Source organism: Benincasa hispida, chromosome 4 (genome assembly GCF_027475165.1).
Source record: "Benincasa hispida cultivar pf3 chromosome 4, pf3_genome.v1.1, whole genome shotgun sequence".
Lineage (NCBI taxonomy): Eukaryota > Viridiplantae > Streptophyta > Magnoliopsida > Cucurbitales > Cucurbitaceae > Benincasa > Benincasa hispida.
The window spans coordinates 13,280,993-13,305,872 of NC_143481.1; the positions used below are offsets into that span (position 1 = coordinate 13,280,993).

Sequence of the window (24,880 nt, forward strand, 5' to 3'; positions counted from 1 at the left end):
TTATGTGATCGTTTGGCTAACTATTATGTGGTCGTTTAGATATCTGTTACGCGATCGTTTAGATATCTATTATGCAGTCGTCTATTTTTTTTTTATACGATCGTTTAGGTTTTGTTATGCGATTGTTTAGTTTTCGTTATGCGATTCTTAATTTTTGTTATGCGATTGCTTACTAATTCTTGTAATGTACACGATTGTCGTATTGGTAAGATGGCCTTCTCTGCCGATAAATATTTTCCTGCTACAATCGCTTGCCAAGTCCACAAAATTGCCCCTGTCATTAAGAAGAAAAAAAATTGACAAAATAACATATGAAACTGTATAGGCAAATGACCTTTGGTCCTCTTTTGGATATAGATCTTGTTTTCAATGGACAACTTTTGCACTATTTTCTATTAAGGAAGGTAGCAGATGTGAACCCATACGTTATTTCATTCAACATTCTAGGGAAGACGGTAGCATTCTCCCAATAGGATTTTAACATGATAACTGGGTTGTGGCCGACTAAGGAAACAGTGGAAAGAGAAACGAGTGGTGAAAGGCTGCGATAACTCATTCTTGGACCCAAGGACCCAAATGGAAAGAATAGTTATTATAAGGATGTGGAGATCACCTTCGAGAATTTCAAAGTTACTAATGACGAAGATGCTCTCAAGGTTGCATTGGCACTGTTCATTGAAATAGTGATGATTGGAAAATACAAGAAAACCCAGTTCGATAGCAATATATTTATGAAACCCGGATTTCAATTTCCCTACTTAAGTAGGAAATTGAGGGAATTAACTAAGTGTAAGTTAAATCTTTTGTTAAAAAGAAGGAAATTCTAAGTGTTTAAATAGATTTGTTTAGTAGCTTTGAGATAAGTTTTAACTAGTGAAAAATTGATTAAGTATAAAGCCAAAAAGAACCATGCGTTGGAAGCTAAGAAAGAAATGGCTAAGTATTTGACAATGCGTTGGCCTTATGCTAAGCGTTGGTGTGATGTCATGCGTTGGCCATGAACATTTGAGAGGTTATTTGGGCGTTGAAAGAAGCTAAGGTATGGCCAAGAGAAAAGCTATGCGTAGGAAGGCATGCGGCAGCCAATGTCTTGAGAGGTTAACAAAGCATGCGACATCCTCAAGTGTGCACGTTCATGGGCACTGGGCATTGAAGGTGCGCGCATTGGACGATCGTATAGTAATGAGCGAACGTTGGACGATCGTGTAACAAATGAGTGCGCTGCACGATGAGGTAAGCAATCGTCTAGCAAATGTGCGGCGCTAAACAATGTGGTAGGTGATCGTGTAGCAAATGTGTGGAGCTAAGCGATGTGGTAGGCGATCGTGCGACACTAGACGATGCGGAGAGTCGTGCTATGCGATGGTCGATAGCGTTAAGTGATGAGGTGTTGGCACTGCACGATCAGCATCAGCGCTAGACGATGATGCTAGGTGATGGCGCTACGCGATGGACGTGGGCGCTAGACGATAGCAATGATGTGCTAGACGATGGGCATCAGCGAGATCTGCACGATGAACAAGAGCTGTGCGGTAGGCTATGTGCTATGCGATAGGCCCAGATGCTATGCGATGGGCTGTGCATTAGATGCTGAGCGGCGGCATTACTAGATGATGAGCTAGGCGATAGGACAAGCCATGGAGGACACATGGTGAAATGTCTTTGGGTCACTAAGGCTGGCGGTACATAAGGCTTAAGAGGTTAGTGTGCGTTGGTCTTGAGCAAGAGACTAAGGACATTGACGAGCAACAAGGGCATACTAGCATTGGTCATAGGGGATGCATTAGCAAGAGGCTAGACGATGGTAAGCTATACCATGAGGCATTGAGTTGAGACCTAACTTGACTCAAGGGTTGTTATGCATTGTAATGTTCTATGTGCCAAGGACATCCGAGGGCATGTGGCCGCATAGGATAAGTTTTGTGCAAATAATATACGTTGGAAGAGTGTTGGTCATAATCCTAGTTGACCGCATGAGCCAAGAGTAAGCCATGCGAGAAAGGAGGATACGCGACCAAGGACTTGCAATGTCTTGAGTTTAGTATGGCTCAAGTGATGTGTTGATAAGGAAGCCATGGGCTGGTGATGGTTAACCAAGAAAAGGTTAAGTTTAAGTTAGTAGGAGGTGGACTTCATGTAAAGGAAGTATGCATGAGGAAGACAACTCGAAGTAGAAGGTGGATGCACCAAGGAGCTTGCAAATCGAATTAGGTTGAGCTGGATGAAGGAGAAGCTAACACTTCAAGCTAGTTGTGGCAAGGAGCTGCATTGGCAAAAGGAAGAAGGGACGCTTGGACATACAACCAAGTAGGAGGTGTCGGTCTTGGAGAGACTTTGGACGCCTAGAAATAGAGCCAAGGACTTCTTTTCAGATCATAACTCAAATTCTCTTCAAATAACGTTAGGAAGAGTGTATGAAGGCTGATTTGGAGGAGACTATGTGTTGATGAAGGAATGCATGCATTGGTAGCAAGACCATGTGTTGGTCAAAAGGTTCCAAGAGGAAGAGATGTTGTCAAACAGGAAGGTCTATAAGTAACATCAACTTGGGATGAAGAGTTCTCCCAAATTACTTGTGCGTTTGGAGTGATTTCAAAGCCACTTAAAAGCTCTGAGAATCTAGTTTTCATGGTAGGCCTTCTAGAGAAAAAGCTTTGAGGAATTGGGCTGGAGAGTGAGGAAAGGACAAAAGGTTCGAGTTGGCGGGTAAGCTTGAGCCAGTCTTGAGGACTTAAGGATCTCAACCAAACCACGAGGAGTGCTGAGCTAAGATTTTAAAGAAAGCTTCATGAGAAATTCTATAGCGTGTTTGCAGAAGGAAGTATCTTGGAATGAGGAATAGAACTATGAGTAATCTAAGCTTTAAGTTCAATCTGGATCTTAGGGTTCAAAAGGGAGCCCGAGGTGATCAAGGAACTTCAAGAAAGAAAGGTTCCTAAACGACCAAGGTGAGTGACTAAATATTTACAATGTTTTAAAGAAACCATATTCTAAAGAAAGATATTTTAAATAAAGACAGTTCTATGTTTTTTAAAGAAAGTTGTTGTATGACTAGTTTTACTTGAAACTCGATACCGAGGGACATTTGAGAAGGTATTCGAGCAGCTCGATACTGAAGGTCAAGTTTTGAGAAGGTATCTGAGCAAAAGCACCTAAGGCATGACGACACTTCTTTTGCATAAGAATCAGTTTTCTTGTTTTTAAGTCACTTATCGGGCTAGCAAGCTCACCCCGTTTTCAAATGTTTTCCTTTTCTCTAGGTAGTGAAAGGTGAGAAGTTTCAGGGTGCTGCTAAGGTCAAGGTCTACCACAAGCCACAGTTACACTTCCGGAGGGTTTTAAGAGTGGTTATTGTAAACTTTGTAGTTAAGTCTTGGAGTTGTATAAACATTACGTTGTTGTAATAAAATGGACCTACTTAATCAGTTATTGTTATCTCTTTGACTTAAAGTTTAATAAGTGAAGTAAAGAGGTTCAGATGGGCAGTAGGTATCACAAAATGGTGGTATCTACAGTCCCTCACGCCTCTCCTCGGGCTCAGGAGGCAGGCTCGGGGCAGGGTATGACAATATTTGGAATTGTCGACGACCACGACGTCTTTGTACATTATGACTGATCTTCCCTCTTCTATGGACGTACATTGAATAGCATGGAAACTACCATACGTGGGAAGGAGGAGGCATACGATTCAAAGAAAGCAAAATGTGATCACCATGCCTCACATTACTGTATAAATGGACTCGTACTTGCTTTCCAAGTATGTACTTTTGTTTTTTATTCACTTAAATATGCATTGAACCTCTATATTATGTACGTGTAATAAAGTTTCCACATCGTAGATTTGGGCTTATGAAATTTTATCCACATAAAGTAAGTTCATAGCCACCAAAGTCAACAAGGATGGAATTTCTAGAATTCTTAGATGGACTCGTTCTCGTGCTCCATCTTATAAATCACTGAGCAATAAAGTTTTCCACCCAAAAAAAGTAAGTAACTGATCACTTATGACTTGCTCATTTGTTTATAGTTTCGTGCATTATGACTTTCTCATTTGTTTACGTACAAACTATTATTATGTCGAGACTTGTACCTAGCACAGAGGAGTTGAGGTACAAGGAGTACCGACTTGAAGGACTTAACATGATTCCTGTTGTTGGAGAAATGAGGATTAAAGGGGTTGAACACTCCATCGGCACTCGCGAGTCCTTTGGGGGACACGAGGAGCATGAACTCCATGTAGAGAGCTTTGTAAATGTGCAACGTATAGAGCCAAAACCACATATGCCGGTCAGACTAGCCAAACAGAGCCAAAACCACGTAAGCAATAAAAGTCCTCCAGACATTGTCATTCCAAAACGTACGAGATTCTTAGGGATGAAATAAAAGAAGTTCTGAAATATTTAGCGAACTTGACTACCATGGTCCATCAGATGAGAGATACATTTACTGTCAACATCATCTGATGGGCTAACAACTGAACGAGATAAAGATGATGGGCCATCGTTTTTGTGAGGTATGTATTTTTTAGAGATCGTATAGATTGTCTAAACAATAGTTTATATTTTCTATACGATCGTATAGATTGTTTAAATGATTGTATATATTGTCTAAATGATCGTTTATATTTTTTAGACGATCATCCATATTGTTTACACGATCGTTTACATTTTCTAGACGATTGTTTATATTTTTTAGACGATCATTCATATTGTCTAGATGATCGTTTACATTTTCTAGACGATCATTTAGATTTTCTAGACGATCATATAGAGTTTCTAAACGATTTTTACATATTCTTAGATGATCGATTACTTTCCCTGACAGAATAGTTCGTTTGATTTGTTCAGGATAGTAATAATACAATGGCTCGTCATGATGAGGGACCTCGTGACGATAATAATGGTGATGGTAACAATAATCAAGAACCTCATACTGATGATGCTCCCTCCATTTTGTTCATTTTATGATCGTTGAGAGAATACTGAGCGAGCGTTTAGATATTACTAAGCGATCAGATAGAGATTATAAGCGATCGTATAGAGAATACTAAGTGATCGTTTAGCTAACTGTTACACGATCGTTTGGATATCAATTATGCGATCATTTGGCTAACTGTTACGCGATTGTTTAGTTTTTGTTATACGATCGTTTAGATATCTGTTATGCGATCGTTTAGTTTTTGTTATACGATTGTTTGGCTAACTGTTACGTAATTGTTTAAATATATGTTTGTGTGATAGTTTAGTTTTTGTTACGCGATCATTTAGATGTCTGTTATGTGATCGTTTAGATATATGTTATGCAATTGTTTAGATTTTGTTATGTGATTGTTTAGTTTTTGTTATGCGATCGTTTAGATAAATTTGTGCTAAATTTATAGAATACAATTGGTGTTGTACATTTAACTATGCAAATAAATAACTAAGCGGTCGTTTAGATAAATTTGTGTTAAAATTACATATTGTACAGTATAATTGATGCTAAAATTACATATTATACAGTATAATTAGTGTTGTACAGAAAAAACGAAGTGAAAATTACATATGTTTAGTCTAGATGGATCAATGTCAGGTGTTATCAAAGTTTGTCTGCACGTTTTCTTGTTATGTCCTCTCTGGCCACATCGTGTACACCTGTGTATTTTTCGTGGCTCCTTTCCATTTGAAGGTATCCTGATGGTTTGACGTCGACCTACACTTGCTACTTCTTGCGGTGGTAGAATTGGTTCAAAATCTCCAACATTTCCAACATATGGTATTCAAACCCATTATTGACTGTGTCCGACTGGGAAGATTTGTTTGGTGTAAGCAGCAAGCATACACTCAACTGTAAACTATTTTACACATGATGTTTGAACATTCATGTTTCTTAGGGTCGCTACAGATATTGCATGGGAGCACGGGATCTCGAGGCAATTAAACTCTATACACGTACATGTTCGTGAACGAAGATCAACCAACCCCCTCAAATATCCATCGTCCACATTAAATTGTATGCATATCCACTAGAGAAACACGATATGTTCAATATATCAATTCTAATTCCTTAAGAATACTCATTGCGTAATCAATTACGATGTTTGTGCATGCCATTGCATGTGTACATCGGATATAGGACCAACCTTGTAACCACTCGCGAATATGCTCTAATAGCTTTGTGATTGATAGTTCTCGAGCATCTTTCAACACTCCATTGAGGCATCCTACTATATTTGTCATCATCTTGTCATATCTACGATGGACTTGATAAACCCTTGCCCACCGTTGTAATTCAACCTCCTCGAGGTAGGTCGTCACACCAGGATATAGATGGAGCTTAGCCCAATACATATGAAAGTCAGACATTCTATAAGCTTTCACCGCTAGGTAGAAGTGTGGGATTATGTTTTTATTATTGAATTTGTCAATCAAATTGTTCTGATTATGGTATATACACAGGGCATGAAATGCATCAGGGAATATACTTGCAGCAGCCTTTGCGGTTGAGATGTGACGATCTAATATAATCACTAAATTGAGAACGTCTCCCATCGAAGCCTTCAAACGAGTCATGAACCAAGTCCATGATGCATTGTTCTCACCATCTACGATACTAAAGATGATAGGATATATGTTGTTATTTCCATCGATGCATGTTGCTATTAACAATATACCTTTGTATTTCTCATGCAAATGGGTCCTATCAACAACGATCACTGAGCAGATGCAGTTTAGAAAACCTTTGATACACGGACCAAGTGCCATGAAGACGTACTTAAAAAGTATTGTCCGTTCTCTACTTCAACCTTAGATATCGTACCTGGATTTGCAAGCTTAAGTGCCTCACCATGTGCCCTAACAATAGCATATGATCCTTCTGGCGACCTTCGTGCATACATTAATCCGTACTATCTAGCGCGATAAGCCCGTCTGTAACTTATGTTCATTCCATAATCTCATCGGACGTCCTCAATTATATCCATTGGGTGGTAGGTTCAACCAACTTGTTCATATTTGGACTTGATCAAATGTCCAATAACCCAACTTTTTGCTTGTCGATGATTACCGGTTCTTATTTCAAAAGAACACGTATGTTCACTGGGATATTTCGTCATTTTGAATGAATCAATTTCTTTCCTTTTTTTTTTTTTTGCACGGACCCTCCACTTGCATTTCTCCACCGAACACCGGGTAGTTAGCAAGATCTTTGTTGACTTTTTTACACAGTAGTCAAAGTTCTTTCTTGTTGCAAATATAAATAATTTAATTAACAATTCATATTTCGAAAAGAAAATTTGACCGAACTTTATATCCTCGTCATTCAGACAGTCATGAGGTATTGTGATAAGGGTGTCATACGATGGGCTCTTTGATGGTATGGGTATATCAACAAATGGTTCGGTTGAAATGGTGGAATGGATTAAAACCGAAGACATCACAACTGGTGGAATGGGAGCAAGTGGGGTTGGAACATGGATGTTAGGTGTTTGAGAAGTTTGTAGTCCTGAAGATTGTCCATATCCATGTTTAGTATCGAATTGTGAAGTATATCTGGGTTCACTATTTCGACCAAACCAAGCTTCACTTCAGTCATCTCCCAAGTTACATGGCTCAATATGATAATTAAGTGAAGACATGGCATGAATTGGATTGGGTTGATCAGTTGGATTGCAGTGTTGGTACATATTGTTCGTGTGTACTCCATGACTTTCACAAGGTGTAATTGATACAAATAACGACATATGGGATATATCATTGCCTTCCAAAAAGAAGCTAAGATCTTCATTGTCGACTATGTCAATTGGAGGAGCCGGGACCAATAGATTGTAGCAACATTTGATGTGTATATCAAACATATCCGGATCGATATTTAGTCGTTGGTGCATCATACTTACCAATTCACTGACTGTTATATCATTTCCGACTTTCAGACATTTCATATGACCACCAACATGATTTCTTTTAGACTCATCCCAATCCCCACCAAATTGTACAAAGATGCAAAGTAGCGTTATTGATCTACAATGGGATAAACAAATCATTGATAAGTGAACGATCATTCATACATTACTATGCAATCGTGTATAAATTACTATGCGATCATGTATAAATTACTATACGATCGTTTATAATTTACTATACAAACGTATAGTAAACGATTGCATAGTAATGTATAAACGATCGATAGTAATGTAAAAACGATCGTATTGTAATTTAATGCTAAACGACACTTATATTGTAATGAACGCTTGTGTATATATTACTAAACAATTTGTTTATAATTTACTAAACGATCATGTATAAATTACTATACAATCGTATTGTAATTTATGAACGATCGTGTAATAATTTATTCACGATTGCATAGTAATGTATAAACGATTGCATAGTAATGTATAAATGATCATATTATAATTTAATGCTAAATGACACTTATATTGTAATGAACGGTTGTGTATATATTACTACACGATCATTTATAATTTACTAAAATTGTATAAAAATTACTATACGATCATTTATAATTTACTATACGACCGTATTTTAATTTATGAACGATCGTAGTAATTTATATACGATCGCATAGTAAACGATTGCATAGTAATGTATAAATGATCGCATAGTAATGTATAAACGATCGTATTGTAATTTAATGCTAAACGACACTTATTATGAAAGCGATTTGGGGAAAGAAATCGTAGATTGAATGAAGGGCTGAAGAAACCATTAAAAGAAGAAGAAATGTGGACTGAATCTGACGATGAAAGCGATCAACGAAGATGTTGGGCTAAAAATCTGAGAAAAAGCTGCGAGAGAATAGTGAGAGAACTTCGTGGGGAGTTCGACGACAGAAAGTGAATAATGAGAGTGACGTTTCATCCTCTTCAATGCTATTGGAAGAATATTAGTTGGGAATAAATGTTTTGGTGGAATGTCGGTGGTGTATTGAATGCACATTGTACGAATGATCGGAGAAATCGTTGAAGGAAGAAGAAATATAGTGCTCAATTGACATATTGTTCATATTATCAACCTCGTGGTTTTAGGTTCAATTCTTTCCCCACATTTTAATTACAATACCTTAAAAAAAAAAAAGAAATGTTGTATGTTCCGAAATCTTTTTAAAAATTAAGGGTAATTTTGAAATTTTGCATTGACAAAAAATCAAGGTAGAAATTTTTTTAGAAAAGGTCTTGGAAAAGTTTCTGGGTTTCGGTCGTGAAATTTTCCCAGTACTGTGATCCAAGAATAGAGGTAGCAGAAACTCGAATTCGTAATCTGGTGCCGCTTTCTTGCGATTTTACAAGTGTATACAAAGTTGAGGAGAGTACCCGAGTAGACTCAACAATGGCGCAGCTCCCAATTCTCCAATTCGAGGAGAAAATCATCGAAACAGTGGAGCAGAATCAAGTGATAGTCATAATTGGAGAGACAGGCTCAGGGAAGAGCACTCAGCTCTCTCAAATGCTCCACCGGAGAGGATACACAAAGTCCGGTATTATCGGGGTCACTCAGCCTCGCCGAGTTGCCGCCGTTTCTGTTGCTCGGTACATTCCTAATCTGTTTACTTTCTTGCAAACCGCGTCGCCTTTTGTTATAGGACTCGGAATCGTGTTGCTGTGAATGATGCAACTAGTTGTGTTTTATGAGGAAGTAATGGAGAGCATGTGTATGGAAATCCTGAATAAAAGTGATCAAATAGTTAATTTGTGGACTTCCTAAACTGGCAGACGAGTTGCAGAGGAGCTAGGCGTTCATCTTGGCGAGGAAGTAGGATACGCCATTCGTTTTGAGGACAGAACCTCAGAAAGAACTCAAATCAAGTAAGTGAAATATACTTTTGTGCGTTGAAGTTAGTGAAGTACTCTGTTGTTTTGTTTGATTCCAAGTTTTCTTGCAACTGACTGTAGGATTATAAACTGATCAGATACCTCACTGATGGAGTCCTCCTTCGCGAAAGTCTTTCTGATCCCGAGCTTGGTCAATATTCAGTCATCATATTGGATGAGGCTCATGAGAGAAGCTTAAATACGTGAGTTGCATCTCGTGAATACCAGTGCCTAGTCCCATCCTTACCTTGTTATTTGGCATTTCCTTCTCGTTGGTCCAACAGAGTTGTTTTCATGTTCTTTTGCTGTTTCTGGCACTCGCTCATTAGTTCTCCCATACTTGTACCTAAACAATGATTGCAACCTTTTTCTGATTTTTTCAGAGACACATTGATGGGGCTGATGAAACGTTTAATTAGAATGCGTAATTCCAACTTGAAGGTTCTTATCACTTCAGCGACCCTTGAGGGGGACAAAGTATCAAAATTCTTTTTCGATTGCCCTGTGCTGACAGTTCCTGGAAAGTTGTATCCTGTTGAGATACTGTATAGCAATGAACGTCCAAAGAGCTATATTGAATCATGTCTAAAAACGGCTATTGGTATGATCTCAATTTTCATCTACTTTATATCGTGATTTTAAATCTTATCCACGAAAGGGGTTGGTTTCTTACAATAATCATCCAGGCTTATTGTGGTCTAATTATTTTTTACATCCCCTGTAGAGTCTTTTTTTCTCCTCGATGTAATTGCTTCCTTAATGAAAAGCTCTAAAAGGGCTGTAGGTTAATTCCCATATATCACTCCTTTGTATCCACTTTCAGACTTTCTTAATTAAATACTGAAGAAGTTGCATTGACTACGTGCTAGATATACACACCAAAGAACCAGAAGGGGATGTTCTCATTTTCATGACTGGACAGGTACTTTTGTTTTCATTATTTGTTATATATATATATATAAATAACCAAGCTTTCATTGAGGGGGAAAAAAGAAGAAAAAGAGCATACAAGAAAGAGGGTCCACAAAAGATAGAGGCAACCTGAAGGAAAGGCCTCCAATTGAGCAAGATGAAACTAATTTCCATTCTTGAAACTCTATCGGGCATTTATTTTCAGCTAATTGTTTCTTTTATTAAAATAATTCATTTTTTAAGGATGATATAGAGAAGTTAGTATCAAAGTTGGAGGAAAAAGTTTATAATCTGGAAGAAGGATCTTGCATGGATGCTGTAATTCTTCCCCTTCATGGTTCATTGCCACCAGAGCTGCAGGCAAGTAAACTATTTTATTTCACTTAGAAATTGATTGAGGCAAGGTTGAATTCTTTATTTATCATTGGTCTAAAAACATAAAATATTTTGGGCTATTGTAGAGTTGTTCTCAAAACTTGTACTTTTATTTTATTTTATTTTATTTTTTTTAAAAAAATAAAACTTCACCACAAACAGTTTTCTTTAGTTATTTGTTAAAAGTTACAATTATAGTTGTTTGATGATTATTAGTGATTGGAAGACCCTCCTGTATAGCTCCCTTTGGGGGCAGCTTCAACCCCACCCCTAGGGTATTGTTTCTTATCATTTTTTAATAATAATAATAATTATTATTATTTTTATCAGAAAGTGCTAGGTAGATCCACCTTTTTTTTGTGGGGGGAGGGGAGGAAACGAGTCTCTTTATTGATAGAATAGTGAGACAAAAGCTCAAGGTACAAGAGTATTATACAATGAGCAATAAGGCTAAGGATCAACGGGCGCATCCGGACATCTCAACTAGATTGACACCCCCATAGCGCCATCATCATATCCAAAAAACAAAACACAAAACGGACTAGATTGCGGTTGGAACTCAACTATTACATCAGAAACAACTTAACCAGACCAAACCGTACAAGAATTAGAAACAAGAAAGAACAAAAAGTGAAAAGAATCAAGAAACAAAAAACAGCAGCTGAAACGAAAGGCATAAAGTCTGCAATTAAGGTGGAAAGATAAAAGCTCTCCAATTCAGGTTGAGCTCTTGGATACCGTAACTTTCAAAATGTTTGGAGAGGATGCACCAAGATGAAGCATTGCGACGGGCAGTTTCAAAACGATCCAAAAAACCAATTGATTTGCCATTGAACATCCTTTGATTTTTTCCAAACCATAATTCTGCCAGTAATGGGTGGGGAGATTAGATAGGATAGAATTGCATAAGGTAGCTTTTCCTCCTCTTGAAAGATTAAATCTTTTCCATTTATCTAGTTTTGCATGAACTTTATCTGCCACCGGTTGCGTAAAAGAGGATTGATAGAATAGTGAGACAAAAGCTCAAGGAACAAGAGTATTATACAATGTGCAATAAGGCTAAGGATCAGCGGACGCATCCGGACATCTCAACTAGGTTGACACCCCTATAGCGCCATCATCATATCCAAAAAACAAAACACAAAACGGACTAGATTGCAGCTGGAACTCAACTATTACATCAGAAACAGCTTAACCAGACCAAACCGTACAAGAATTAGAAACAAGAAAGAAAAAAAAGTGAAAAGAATCAAGAAACAAAAAATAGCGGCTGAAATGAAGGGCATAAAGTCCGCAATTAAGGTGGAAAGATAAAAGCTCTCCAATTCAGGTTGAACTCTTGGATACCGTAACTTTCAAAATGTTTGGAGAGGATGCACCAAGATGAAGCATTGCGACGGGCAGTTTCAAAATGATCCAAAAAACCAAGTGATTTGCCATTGAACATCCTTTGATTTTTTCCAAACCATAATTCTGCCAGTAATGGGTGGGGAGATTAGATAGGATAGAATTGCATAAGGTAGCTTTTCCTCCTCTTGAAAGATTAAATCTTTTCCATTTATCTAGTTTTGCATGAACTTTATTTGCCACCGGTTGCGTAAAAGAGGATTGATAGAATAGTGAGACAAAAGCTCAAGGAACAAGAGTATTATACAATGAGCAATAAGGCTAAGGATCAGCGGGTGCATCCGGACATCTCAACTAGTTGACACCCCCATAGCACCATTATCATATCCAAAAAACAAAACACAAAACGGACTAGATTGCGGCTGGAACTCAACTATTACATCAGAAACAACTTAACCAGACGAAACTGTACAAGAATTAGAAACAAGAAAGAACAAAAAGTGAAAAGAATCAAGAAACAAAACATAGCAGCTGAAACGAAGGGCATAAAGTCTGCAATTAAGGTGGAAAGATAAAATCTCTCCAATTCAGGTTGAACTCTTGGATACCGTAACTTTCAAAATGTTTGGAGAGGACGCACCAAGATGAAGCATTGCGACGGGCAGTTTCAAAACGATCCAAAAAACCAAGTGATTTGCCATTGAACATCCTTTGATTTTTTCCAAACCATAATTCTGCCAGTAATGGGTGGGGAGATTAGATAGGATAGAATTGCATAAGGTAGCTCTTCCTCCTCTTGAAAGATTAAATCTTTTCCATTTATCTAGTTTTGCATGAACTTTATCTGCCACCGGTTCCGTAAAAGAGGATTGCTTTGGGTACCCACCCAACGGTAAGCCAAGATAAAATAAGGGGAGATGTTCAGCCTTACAATTCAGATTTGCAGCCATGGTTAACGACTCGTTCTCATCCACATTAATACCATGTAAGGTCAATTTGTGCCAATTTACTTTTTGACTAAAACACCATTAAGAAAACTCTACTTCTTGCTTTAGCTTGGCAAGCATAATGCTGTCATACTTGCAAAATAATAAAGTATCATTCGCGAATTGGAGAATGGAAACGTGAATCTTTTCTTTTCCCACCATGAAGCCTTCAATTATACCAGATTGAATGAGTCTGTTCACTAAAGCGCTCAACACTTCACTAACAAGGAGGAATAGAAAAGGTGAAAGGGGGTCACCCTATCTAATTCTCCTTGTAGCAACCACTCTCCCCCTTGGTCTTCCATTGATGAAGACTGAATATCTAGGGTTTTTGACTCAACCCATTATCCATTCAATCCATTTCTGACCAAACTTCTTATTTCTCAATACTTTTTCTAAGAAATCCCAATCAACATAGTTGAAGGCCTTCTCTAGATCTAACTTAAGGATCCACCCTTTCTTCTTTTTGGCCTGATAATCCTCCACCAATTCATTAGCTATAAAATTGGGTCAAATATTTGTCTTCCTTCAATGAATGCACTTTGGGATGGAGCAATGACATCACTTTTTTTAGCCTCTCGGCCAACACCTTAACAATGACTTTATAAGTCAAATTAGTTAAATTGATTGGCTTGAAGTCCTTAAGAGCAACAACTATTTCCTTTTTTTTTTTTTTTTTTCTTTTTCTTTAGGCAGGTGTTTTCCTGAACAAATGCATTAATTCTTCCATTTTTGTAGAATTCCTCAAATATGGAATGGAAACTCGACTTTACTAAGTCCCGAAATTTCAAAAGAAACTCAGCTGTGAATCCATCAAGACTAGGAGCTTTGCGTTTTCTGAGATTCTTGACGGCTACCTTGATTTCTGATTCTGAAAATTTGGTTGTAAGCAACAAATTCTGGTTAGAGGTGATACAAGGCCAATCAAAGTTCAAAGGAATGTGCTCCAACCCGGGCTTCTAAGGTATAGATTTTCGTAAAAATCCAGAATTAAGCTTTCAATTTCTCTAAATGATTTAGTTGGCACCCCTTGATCGTTTACCAATTCAGTAATTAAATTTCTTCTTTTCCATGCTGCAAGGAATCTGTGAAAGAAGCTCGTGTTTTCATCTCCCAATCTTAACCAATTCAACTTACTTTTTTGAATTAAGTTAATTTCCTCCATCCTATACAGTGATATCAATTCGGCTTTCAAGGAGGATCTAAGGTCATTTTCAGTGTCTGAGAGAAGAATCGATTCAGCAAGAGCATCCCATTTTTCAATTTCTTTTAATAGCCCCTCTTCTTTTCTTCTTTGTTTATCTTGAAAGTCAGTATGTCATGCCTTAACTGCTGTTTTCACCTTTCTCAATTTGACACTAAGAGCAAAACCAACCCATCCACCAGAATCACAACTCATCCATGCTCTTTCAATGATTTTACTACATTCCTTGTTAAGCAACCAACTATTGTAGAATCTAAAAGGGGAGGGACCCCAACTGAAGGAGCCGGCCTTAAGTAATAGAGGAAAGTGATCAGAAAAAATTCGGGCTTGCCTATTAACTTTCGAGCTTTTGAACTCCTCATCCCAAGCTTTAGTGATGAAAAACCGGTCAATTAAAGATCTTGCAACACAATTTCCTTCTCGAGACCAAGTGAACCTGTTGTTGCAAAAAGGGACCTCCAAGAGTTTAGCTTGATCAATAAAATCATTAAACCTTCTCATACCTTTAGTGTTTATGCCAACTGGGAACCGTTCATGAGCCCATCTTGTGATATTGAAGTCCCCACTGATGCACCAAGCTTCCATACAATAATCTGAAAGGGAAAGGAGCTCGGGCCAAACAAATTTCCTCTCCTTATAATCATTAGGACCATACACGTTTGTGATCCAACAAGTTCTTTTACATAAAGTAATACACTTAACTGATAGCGAATGCCCACCCTTCAACGTTTCAACTACCATTATCTTACTCATATCCCACATTGTCAATATACCACCTGACGTGCCAAAAGATTCCACAAATTCCCAGCCTATATCCTTTGGGATTTGATGAAATTACATCGAAGTTTTCTTTCTTTGACTCTTGAATTAGCACTAAAATAGGATTATGCTTTTTCAAGAATCTTTTGAGAGGCAATCTCTTGTTTGCATCTTTTAATCCTCTCGTATTCCATGACACAATTTTCATTATTATTCAGAAAATTTATAGAACTCTGCCTCCATTGTCGATATTCAATCCGAGACAAGTCTGCAATCGGTGACTACGGACTTCAAATGAGCTGGAATTTCAAAGGATTGAACTAATGAGGGGCTGTCAGAAGCTTTTTTATCAGTTAATTTTTCTTCCTTCGTCTGAAACAGGGCATTGAGGTTTGTCTCTAATGGCCCCTCTTGTCTCAGCTCCTCTGGACCTTCATTTTTATCAATTCGACCGGCTTCTTCACTACTTACGCTGAAAGGAAATTCAAGGAATGCTTCACCCTTTCTTTTTGAAGAAAAAACTGAAGTGTGGCTTGGAGTACCTCTAAAAAATTTTACCCTTCAAGTTAGGCAAGGAAAAAGTAGTGTTTAAATTGTAGAGGATGAGAGGATTGAGAATCTGACCTGTTAACTTGAGTGGGGACTTGAACACAACTTGCTTCCAACAGATCCAAATTTTGCTCTAGTAATAGCTTGGCTTTGGAAAATTTCTTCTTAGAAGACTCCTTCGAACGCTTTCTTCTGACAAAGTGCTTAGGAAATGATTTGAAAGGGTACAAGGAACACCTTACTTTTGAATGACATTTAGCCTTTGTTCGGGTCGTTCTAGACACTGCCTTGATCGAAGAGGAGATAGCTAAAGAGGAATTCACTTAAGAAAATGAGGAGCTACTTGAACTCTTTTCGAAGGACGCTTTGTTAGGTACTTAAATGGCAATAGAAAGAGGTGCCAACGGTTATGATATAACAGGGGATGAAGTCTTGCTATTGGAGGAGCTTGGAATGACTAGAGTGGGGCTGAGTGTCGATTGGACTCCTGTTTTGGGTATGTCAACCGATTTGGCCCGCAATGGGTCTAATTTTTTATTTGCTACATCATTTAAACTTGGATTCTCATTGGACATAAAAAATGGTTCAGCCGTAAACTTCTCTTTCCTCTGTAAATGAGGCGCTTCGACTTCCTTTGATGAGTTCACACCGCACTTGGATCCCATCATCGAAACTTTTGTAGTGGGAAGAGAGCTCTAATGAGAAGAAGGTGGTTCTCCGACCATCTTCCGGTGATCTTCCTTCGACCTCATAGCTGCAAAAGGATTTCTTGAGAATCCTGGCTTCGGTTGAACTGAAGTTAGGAAGGCCCATTCTGGTTCCAAGATGTTTAAATCAACCCCTTCATCCTTTAAAACTTGATTTAATCTTGCTAAATCTATCGGGTTTGAAAAATCTTTAATGAATAAATCTCCTTGGACAAATTTAGGTTCTTCAATAGCTTCAATATCACTGAAATTAAGGAAGAAATTACCACGGTTTTCATCTCTCAATTCAATTGTTGCCGGCATTTAACCGCGTAAATTTGGTTTAACTTTAACCTTTGCTTCCGAGCAGTTGATCAAGTTCAACGTATCTAAAGAAATGCTTTCAAGCCCTCCAAAATAAGCTCCCATTGCGTTAAAAATGTTATTGTTCCAGCAATCGAGAGGCAGATTTTTTATGGAGTTCCAACCACCAAAACCTTTTACTACTTCTGGTCTATTATGCTCGAGGCTGCTCCATTTTTCAAGTAGAAGATGGAAAGGCCTGAACTTCTGCCACTTACCTGGGTTCTCAACCAACTCGTCCAGATTTCCTGAAGAGATTCTAATAATTGGCTTATCTACGATCAGAGGATTAATGAAAACCTTAGTCTGAAAGTAGTCCTCCAACAATTTTGCAATGTCCTTCCAATCATTAAACACAAACAGCCTTGATACCCATAGACTACTGAAATCTTCCTTGATCACAATCTTATTTTTATGAACCCAAATTGAGGAAATGCTTTGTTTTGTTAGAAATGGAGTGCTATGTTTTGCTGGTACAGAAATAGGGGCTCGCTGCTCTTCAGAAATTTGGTGGTTATTTTGGGGAAAAACAATCTTGTCCATGTTCAGCTGTTCTACCACATTCCCTATAGTGTTTTTTGGAAGCAATACTGGTAACTCAACCAACCCCACCCTTGACGGCAACACAACCTTTTCTCTTCTGTCCTGGTTAGAAAGCTTTTCAGCATACCAGAGAATGACCTCCAACCCTGAAACTGCGGACCCATCGACACATGAATGAATGAACGACCACCGGAAGCAGGCCAAACAACACATCTTCCACGAAGAATTTTTCTTCTTCGAACCATATGCAGAAGAAAGAACCATTCACTTTGCAGCTTTGAGTTTCCATTTTACGAATTGATATAGGAACAGTGGAGCATGGAAAACAATTCTGGCCGAAATTGCTGTTGGAGAAGAGAAGGTGATCGGAGGAGGGAAGAAGGGAGAGGAGAGAGGAGAGAGCAAACCTTAGATTCAACCTTCTTTAAAATGTTCTTAAATAAAAATGTAAAATAATTTGAAGAAAATCTCCCAAACATGCCCAAATTTTGGTACTTTGTTTTGGGCAGTTACTTTGTAATTTTAATTTTCATGGAGGATTTTGTTTTCTCTTGCATTGTTGCGAATATCCATTAACTGATATAATACTTTATTTTATATCCTTAACCTTGCTTTAGGGACAAGAGTAGGAGATTAATAAGCCCACGTGCCTTCATTTTCTTGACCTTAGTTTATCACGTATGATTGTGCCTCCAATGATAGCATTTACCTCCAATCATTCTTGGATTTCTAATTATTCTCCTCCCTGGGGTTTACTTGATAGTTGGATCCTATAACATTTTGATATTACGTCATACTTTTTCATGCAGTGCAGGCTTACATTTTGATATCACATCATACTTTTTCATGCAGTGCATGCTTAAATTTGAAAAACAGAAGATTAAAAACAAAATCGTTACCAAACTTGGTCTTAATGATTCTTATTTAAAAGTTAGAGAAGCATAAGAAGAAATGATGTAGATGTTACATGTAGGAGCGATTCAGTTTTCACGATACTTTATGTCTGACGCATCGTCTTTACCGCCCAGGTGCGTGTATTCAGTCGTCCACCTCCAAATTGTAGGAGATTTATTGCAGCAACCAATATTGCTGAAACTTCTTTGACTGTTGATGGTGTTGTGTAAGTAAATTAGGTAAATCTCTTTGGAAGTTCTTTATTTTTAATTCATATTAAACTGCATCCCAACGATGAGCATGTACATAGGTATGTCATCGATTCTGGTTATGTCAAGCAAAGGCAATACAACCCATCAACTGGCATGTACTCCCTCGATGTTGTACAAATTAGCAAGTATGTACTCTACTTCACTGACTATTATTAAGTTCTCTCGTTGGAATGTTTTAAAGCTAGCTCTTAATGAAAGTTATGTTTCTTATTAAAAAAAGAAAAGATGGTTGTCATTGTCTTTTGCCTCTCTATACTCTTTGCTGACTGTGTTCGATGCTAGAATTTGGCCGAATAAATGATCATCCTGGAATTATCCTTTAAAATTCCCTCATATTGATTTGTTTATATATTATAAGACTGGTGGCAAAGTTTGGTGCCTCTTTGTCTTTGGGCAATTGGTTTCCAAAGACCTCTGGGAAATCTCTTGTAACTATGAGCATATTTTGCCATCTGGCGTCAAGATCATGATGGGGAAGGGTGAAAATACCAAATTATGGATCCCTTTCTTCTGCTTTCCCTGACCTGATCTCAATGCAATATCCAACAGAAAAGGTCTAAAGATCGGCCAAGTGTGAAATCCCCGACTCCCTCCAACTATTCTCTTATGGCCACCTTTGGATTTCTCCAAGACCTCTCTTGCAGGTTAACGCCTGTGGAAAATAAATGAAGTTGGAATTGTGACACCTCTAGTTCCTTATGTTTCAAGTTTATTTTTGAAGACATCAATGACAATGACAATGACATATCTTTGCAAATGGGTGTGAAAGGACAAACATCCCATTGCATTTCTACACACTTCTGATATATATGCAAGCGTAAACTTGATCTTATCTATTTTTAGCTGCCCCTGGCCCTCAACTTCGAGATTTTCCTTCTGGATGATTTTGGTTGTTTTGCTTCTGTTCCCAATAACATTCCAACCTAGTCGGCCTCTCTCTTAAGAGGACAGACATTCTTTCTGGATAGAGCTAAGTTATATATATATAGACAGCAAAGCTTTTCCTTATGTGGAAAACTCCTGTCTCTCTGTTTTTTTTTTTGGCAGTAGTAACTGATTTTGTAGCTGCTTGGTGTAGGCTCAACAATTCCTTTTCTGGAACTATATACCGTATATTCACTTTGGTCTGGTTGGAACTTTCTTGTATTTTCCCCAACTTGAGATGAGGGTTGCCAGTGGTAGACTTTGTACAATCTGTATTTGCTGAATTCACGTACACGATCATGTACTGGTTTCCTCATCTTGAAATTTATGTCTTGGGCATAGAGTGCAAGCTAATCAACGTGCTGGGCGAGCTGGAAGAACACGTCCAGGGAAGTGCTATAGGATGTACACTTCCATGGATTATCAAGAGGAGTTATTGGATGTAACAGTTCCTGAAATACAACGATCTTCTCTTGCTGGCAGTGTCCTTTATTTGAAATCATTGGACCTTCCAGATATTGATATTCTGAGATTTGATTTTCTTGATCCACCTACCTGTAAGTATCAATTGAGTTCTACAATCTTTCTTGAGTGCAGCTGAATATGATAACTAAATCTAACTGGTTTTGGCAGCCGAATCTTTAGAAGATGCATTGAAGCAACTATATCTTATTGATGCTATTGATGAAAATGGATCTATCACTAGAATTGGGCAAACAATGGCTGGTACTACTCTCAATAACTACCGCTATCTAATTACTTCATTTTGTGCTTATGGAGTTCATAAACGGTACATTCTTATTCATGATTATGATTGCGGCAGAATCACAATCCTGCAATTTAGGTGTGGGTGTTTTGTCAAAAAGGATGACATTGTATTCATATTGTATCTATTTCTATCATTGCTGAATTAAGATTCTGTTCAAGCTTCAATGCTTTATGTTGGTTTTTTGGTGTACAAGTTCTTTTTGTTTGATAACTGATAGATGTACGGGATAAAAGAAAAAACGACAGTTATACTGCAATTATTTCTCCTTCTTATTAACTCTTTTTGCATATCTAATTGTAGGTCAAACAATTAATCAGTTTTGGTGCTACTTTTTATGATCTCTTGTGCAGAGCTTCCATTAGAACCTTCACTCTCACGAACATTGATAGAGGCAAATGAGTATGGCTGTATATCCCAGGCTTTGACTGTTGCTGCAATGTTATCTGCAGAGACGACCTTGCTTCCTGGTCACAGGTATATTGCCATTACAAAATTCATTTGAATTCTGTCCGTCTGTAGACTTATTACCATAGACTATGCACTGCCAGTTTATCTGATTTTCTTTGAAGTCCCCAACTTCTTTGATGTAATTCATATGTTATTTCAGTCTATTTAGGAGCAAATTTGTGTCCTGCATATTTTTATTTTTTCATTCCACCTAATTTTAACTTTTTTTCGTTCTCAATTTGATGAAATCTAGTGAGCCATTTCTATACAAATTAGTTTGTAGTGTCAACGAAATGATCATACAACCTCAGAATTTATCTCATGGCCATTGCATCACAACTTAGAACAATAACTATCATTGTATGGAACTACATATGTTGATGTACACCGCTCAGTTTCCGATTGTACTGTTTGGCCAATAAAATCTGAACTGTCTCACTTGTTATGGAGGCTTCATCGTTGTTTTCCGTTGAAAATAGGGTTATTAACCTAGGAGCATTTATATAATTGTGTAGACCCCTAGGGTTTTCTACTGTCTATTTATACAGTGTGTCCCTATGTATTCAGTGTGTTAAATAATAAGAAAAGTCTTTATATCGTGGTTTTTCTCCCTGTACTAGAGTTTCCACGTAATCTTGTTGTTCCTCTCTTCCCTATTCTTTATTTTTAACATGGTATTAGAGCCTAGGTGATAAAACCCTAGCCGTTATGGAAGAGAATCAACCCCAATCTTCTTCTGCTGATCGGTCTTCGAGTTTTGACATGAAAACGGCTATCCGAGCAGCTGTAAAAGAATGTTTTCAGGATGCCCTACCGGAGTTACTTTCTGCTGTCCAGTTGCAATCATCGGAAAGTCGCCATTAGTGGGAGCCATCACATCAGATCACGCCGATTGGGTCTCTCCACGCAGAAATGAGCCGAACTCAGGAATCGCAGGTGGATCGTTCGGTTGCGATCGAAGCAGGCCGAGAAGAACAGACAAACAACGGTCTGGGAAGAATCGACCAACGGGTGGAGTATCAGGTCACGACCGGAGCTGGCCGCGAAGAACAGACGACCTATGATCGGAGCCATCACGAACAGGGCAGAATCGACAGCCTCGGACGCGAAGAGTAGGCTTATCGGTCCGATTTGAGTAGGGTTGGTACCGGTCTAGAGTAGACCGGGCCGTTCCGGGTTGAACCAGGGCAGACTAGCGATGGGCGGACCCGATTTTTTGATTCCCGCTCCGACCTGATGGTGTTTGCGCCGGCCGATCTTTCCTCCTTCACAGCCCGACCTGATGGTTCTTCCACGTTCACAGCCCGAGGTTTTGTGCCGGTCGATCCTTCTTCCTTCACAGCCCGACCCGATGGTCCTTCCACGTTCAACGCCCAAAGTCTTGAACAGCCCGGCCGACCAGCACCTATTCCAACCACTTGTAGTTCAACCCGTTACCCAGACGATGTGAGACAATGGTTGGCTTACCTACAACAACAGATTTCTGATTTGGATACAATGTTCGGTGCAAATCCTCAACCGGTTTATTAGGAAAATCCGATAAACTCATTACCTATTGTGCTTAATGTTTCTTACTTATTTGGTTCGATGGATAATTCTGCAGGATTTATCGTAGGGGAAAAATTAAATGGCCAGAACTATTTCTCCTGGTTCCAATTAATTCGGATGGCCTTGGAAGGGCGTCACAAGTTTGGATATTTGACAGAGAAAATTCCAAAGCCGGCCCCAGGTGATCCACAAGAACGAATTTAGAAAGGAGAAGATTCGTTGTTATGGTATGTGTTGGTGAATAGTATGGAACCCCTGATAGGAAGACCACTACTATATGCTGCAACAACCAAAGATATTTGGGAGGCAGTGCAAGATATATACTCTAAAAGACAGAATGTCTCTCGGCTATATACACTCCACAAACAAGTCCATGAATGCAAACAAGGGTCCATGGATGTTACTTCTTATTTTAACAAACTGTTAATGCTGTGGCAGGAGATGGACTTGTGTAGAGAGATTGTCTGGAATTGTCCACAGGATGAGGCCCAATATTTGAAGATTGAGGAAGCAGATCGTGTTTATGTGTTTTTGGCTGGATTAAACCCAAAATTTGATGGTGTCCGTAGTCGGATATTGGGCCAGTGCCCGACTCCTTCACTTAGAGAAGTTTGCTCTGAAATACGAGAAGAGGATTGGTCGTGTGCCATGAATAATACCATTCCTACTACTGATGCAGCTGCCTTCGTCGCCAAGCCGTCCGATACTGATGGTGATAAAAAACCTCCACCTGTTTGTGAACATTGTAAGAAGCTTTGGCATACAAAGGACCAATGTTAGAAATTATACGGGAAGCCCCCAAACAGCAGACGACGATAGTCTCATGACAAATCTAATACTAGTCGTGCCCTGGTAAGTGACTCAGTAGATGAACAAACTCAAAAGCAATCTTCTGGTGATAGTAAACACAACTTGAGTACGGTTGGGATGAGTGCAATTGCATAGTCTGGTAATTTCCCTTCTTTTGGCCTGATTAGTATAAATGGTAAAAAACCATGGATTGTGGATTCAAGGGCCATTGATCATCTTACGAGTTCCTCAGAGTTATTTATGTCATATAATCCAAGTGCTGGTAATGAGCGTATTCGAATTACAAATGGGTCTTTTGCCCCTGTTGCGGGAAAGGGCAATATCTCTCCGTTTAATGGTTTAATCCTACGTGATACCTTACATGTGCCTAAATTATTGTATAATTTGTTATCTGTCAGTAAAATGACAAGAGATTTGAAGTGTAAGGTGATTTTCTCACCAGATTCCGTTTTGTTTCAGGATCTGAAATCGGGGATGACGATTGGCACTACCCGGCACGATAGGGGACTATACTTCCTTTCTGACAAAGCTTCCTCTAGGAATGATCACCAAATTGGGTTTATGTCTTTAAACTTCTCTGTTTCTAAACATGATGTTATGTTATGGCATTTCCGCTTAGGACATCCGAATTTTCAATATATGAAGTATTTATTTCCTCATTTATTTCGTAATGTTAGTACTTTTTCTTTTAATTGTGATGTGTGTATTCGTGCCAAGCAATATCGTGTTTCTTTCCGTTCTCAGCCTTACAAACCCTCGAGTCCGTTTTCTCTTGTTCATAGTGATGTATGGGGTCCCTTACCGGTTACTACTTCCACTGGAAAACGGTGGTTTGTCACATTTATAGATGATCACACCCGTCTCACCTGGATTTACCTTCTTACTGATAAATCTGAAGTGTCCTCTGTTTTCCAATAGTTTTACACAACTGTCGAAACTCAATTTAAAATAAAGATTGAGATTTTAAGAAGTGATAATGGGCGAGAATTTTTTAATGCCTTATTCAAGGATTTCCTTGTTTCTAAGGGTATTGTCCACCAGAGCTCGTGTGCTTGCACTCCGTAACAAAATGGAGTAGCTGAGCGTAAAAATCGGCACCTGGTTGAAGTAGTCCGGTCTCTTATATTATCCGCCACTCTTCCGTCGTACCTCTGGGGAGATGCAGTTCTCACTGCTGCCCACCTCATTAATCGGATGCCCTCTCGTATCCTTAATCTTTATACTCCTTTAGAATTGTTTAAAGAGTTCTTTCCAACTACTCGATTGATTCTGATGTTTCTCTTCGGGTTTTTGGTCGTGTTGCTTTGTTCACTCCCATGGTCTAAATTGCACGAAATTTACTCCCCGTGTTCAAAAGTGTGTCTTTGTTGGATATCCACTCCATCAATGTGGATATAAGTGTTATCACCTGTCATCTCGGAAATACTATGTCTCCATGGATGTTACCTTTCTCGGGGATCAGTCGTTTTTCCCTGTTAGTCATCTTCGGGGGGGGGAGAACATAAATGAAGAGACTAACTGGTCATCTTATGCTATTCCTTTAGAGTCAACGTCCATTCAAACCTTGTCTAACCCTAGTGCTAAGCATGATAGTCTGGTCCTTCCTACCAATCAAGTTCCTTGGAAAACTTACTACAAGAAGAATCTCAGGAAGGAAGCAGTATCACCTGTTGAACCGGAACTG

The 24,880-nt window shown here is 38.6% G+C and overlaps 2 protein-coding genes across 6 annotated transcripts in view; one reads left to right on the forward strand and one right to left on the reverse strand.

The window, feature by feature from the left end:
- Positions 1–6,023: 6,023 nt before the first annotated feature.
- Positions 6,024–6,877, reverse strand: LOC120076085 (uncharacterized). Its single transcript, XM_039029864.2, has 2 exons — positions 6,799–6,877; positions 6,024–6,694 (listed from the first exon to the last, which is right to left on the reverse strand). Exons 1-2 carry the CDS (start codon positions 6,875–6,877, stop codon positions 6,024–6,026), a joined length of 750 nt encoding a protein of 249 aa, XP_038885792.2.
- A 2,254-nt stretch (positions 6,878–9,131) lies between these two features.
- LOC120075294 (RNA helicase family protein) overlaps positions 9,132–24,880 on the forward strand; it is a 33,901-nt gene continuing 18,152 nt past the window's right edge. For 4 of the 5 annotated variants that reach the window (XM_039028528.2, XM_039028526.2, XM_039028527.2 and 1 more), the window contains exons 1-11: positions 9,168–9,526; positions 9,710–9,802; positions 9,907–10,011; positions 10,192–10,409; positions 10,678–10,730; positions 10,964–11,080; positions 18,561–18,652; positions 18,737–18,823; positions 19,965–20,179; positions 20,256–20,348; positions 20,742–20,865. In XM_039028528.2, coding sequence (XP_038884456.1) covers positions 9,327–9,526; positions 9,710–9,802; positions 9,907–10,011; positions 10,192–10,409; positions 10,678–10,730; positions 10,964–11,080; positions 18,561–18,652; positions 18,737–18,823; positions 19,965–20,179; positions 20,256–20,348; positions 20,742–20,865 — 1,397 coding nt within the window. In that variant the 5' untranslated portion in view covers positions 9,168–9,326. Of the gene's footprint in view, positions 9,527–9,709; positions 9,803–9,889; positions 10,012–10,191; positions 10,410–10,677; positions 10,731–10,963; positions 11,081–18,560; positions 18,653–18,736; positions 18,824–19,964; positions 20,180–20,255; positions 20,349–20,741; positions 20,866–24,880 lie in introns of all 5 variants that reach the window. The other variant, XM_039028530.2, reaches the window with a different exon arrangement.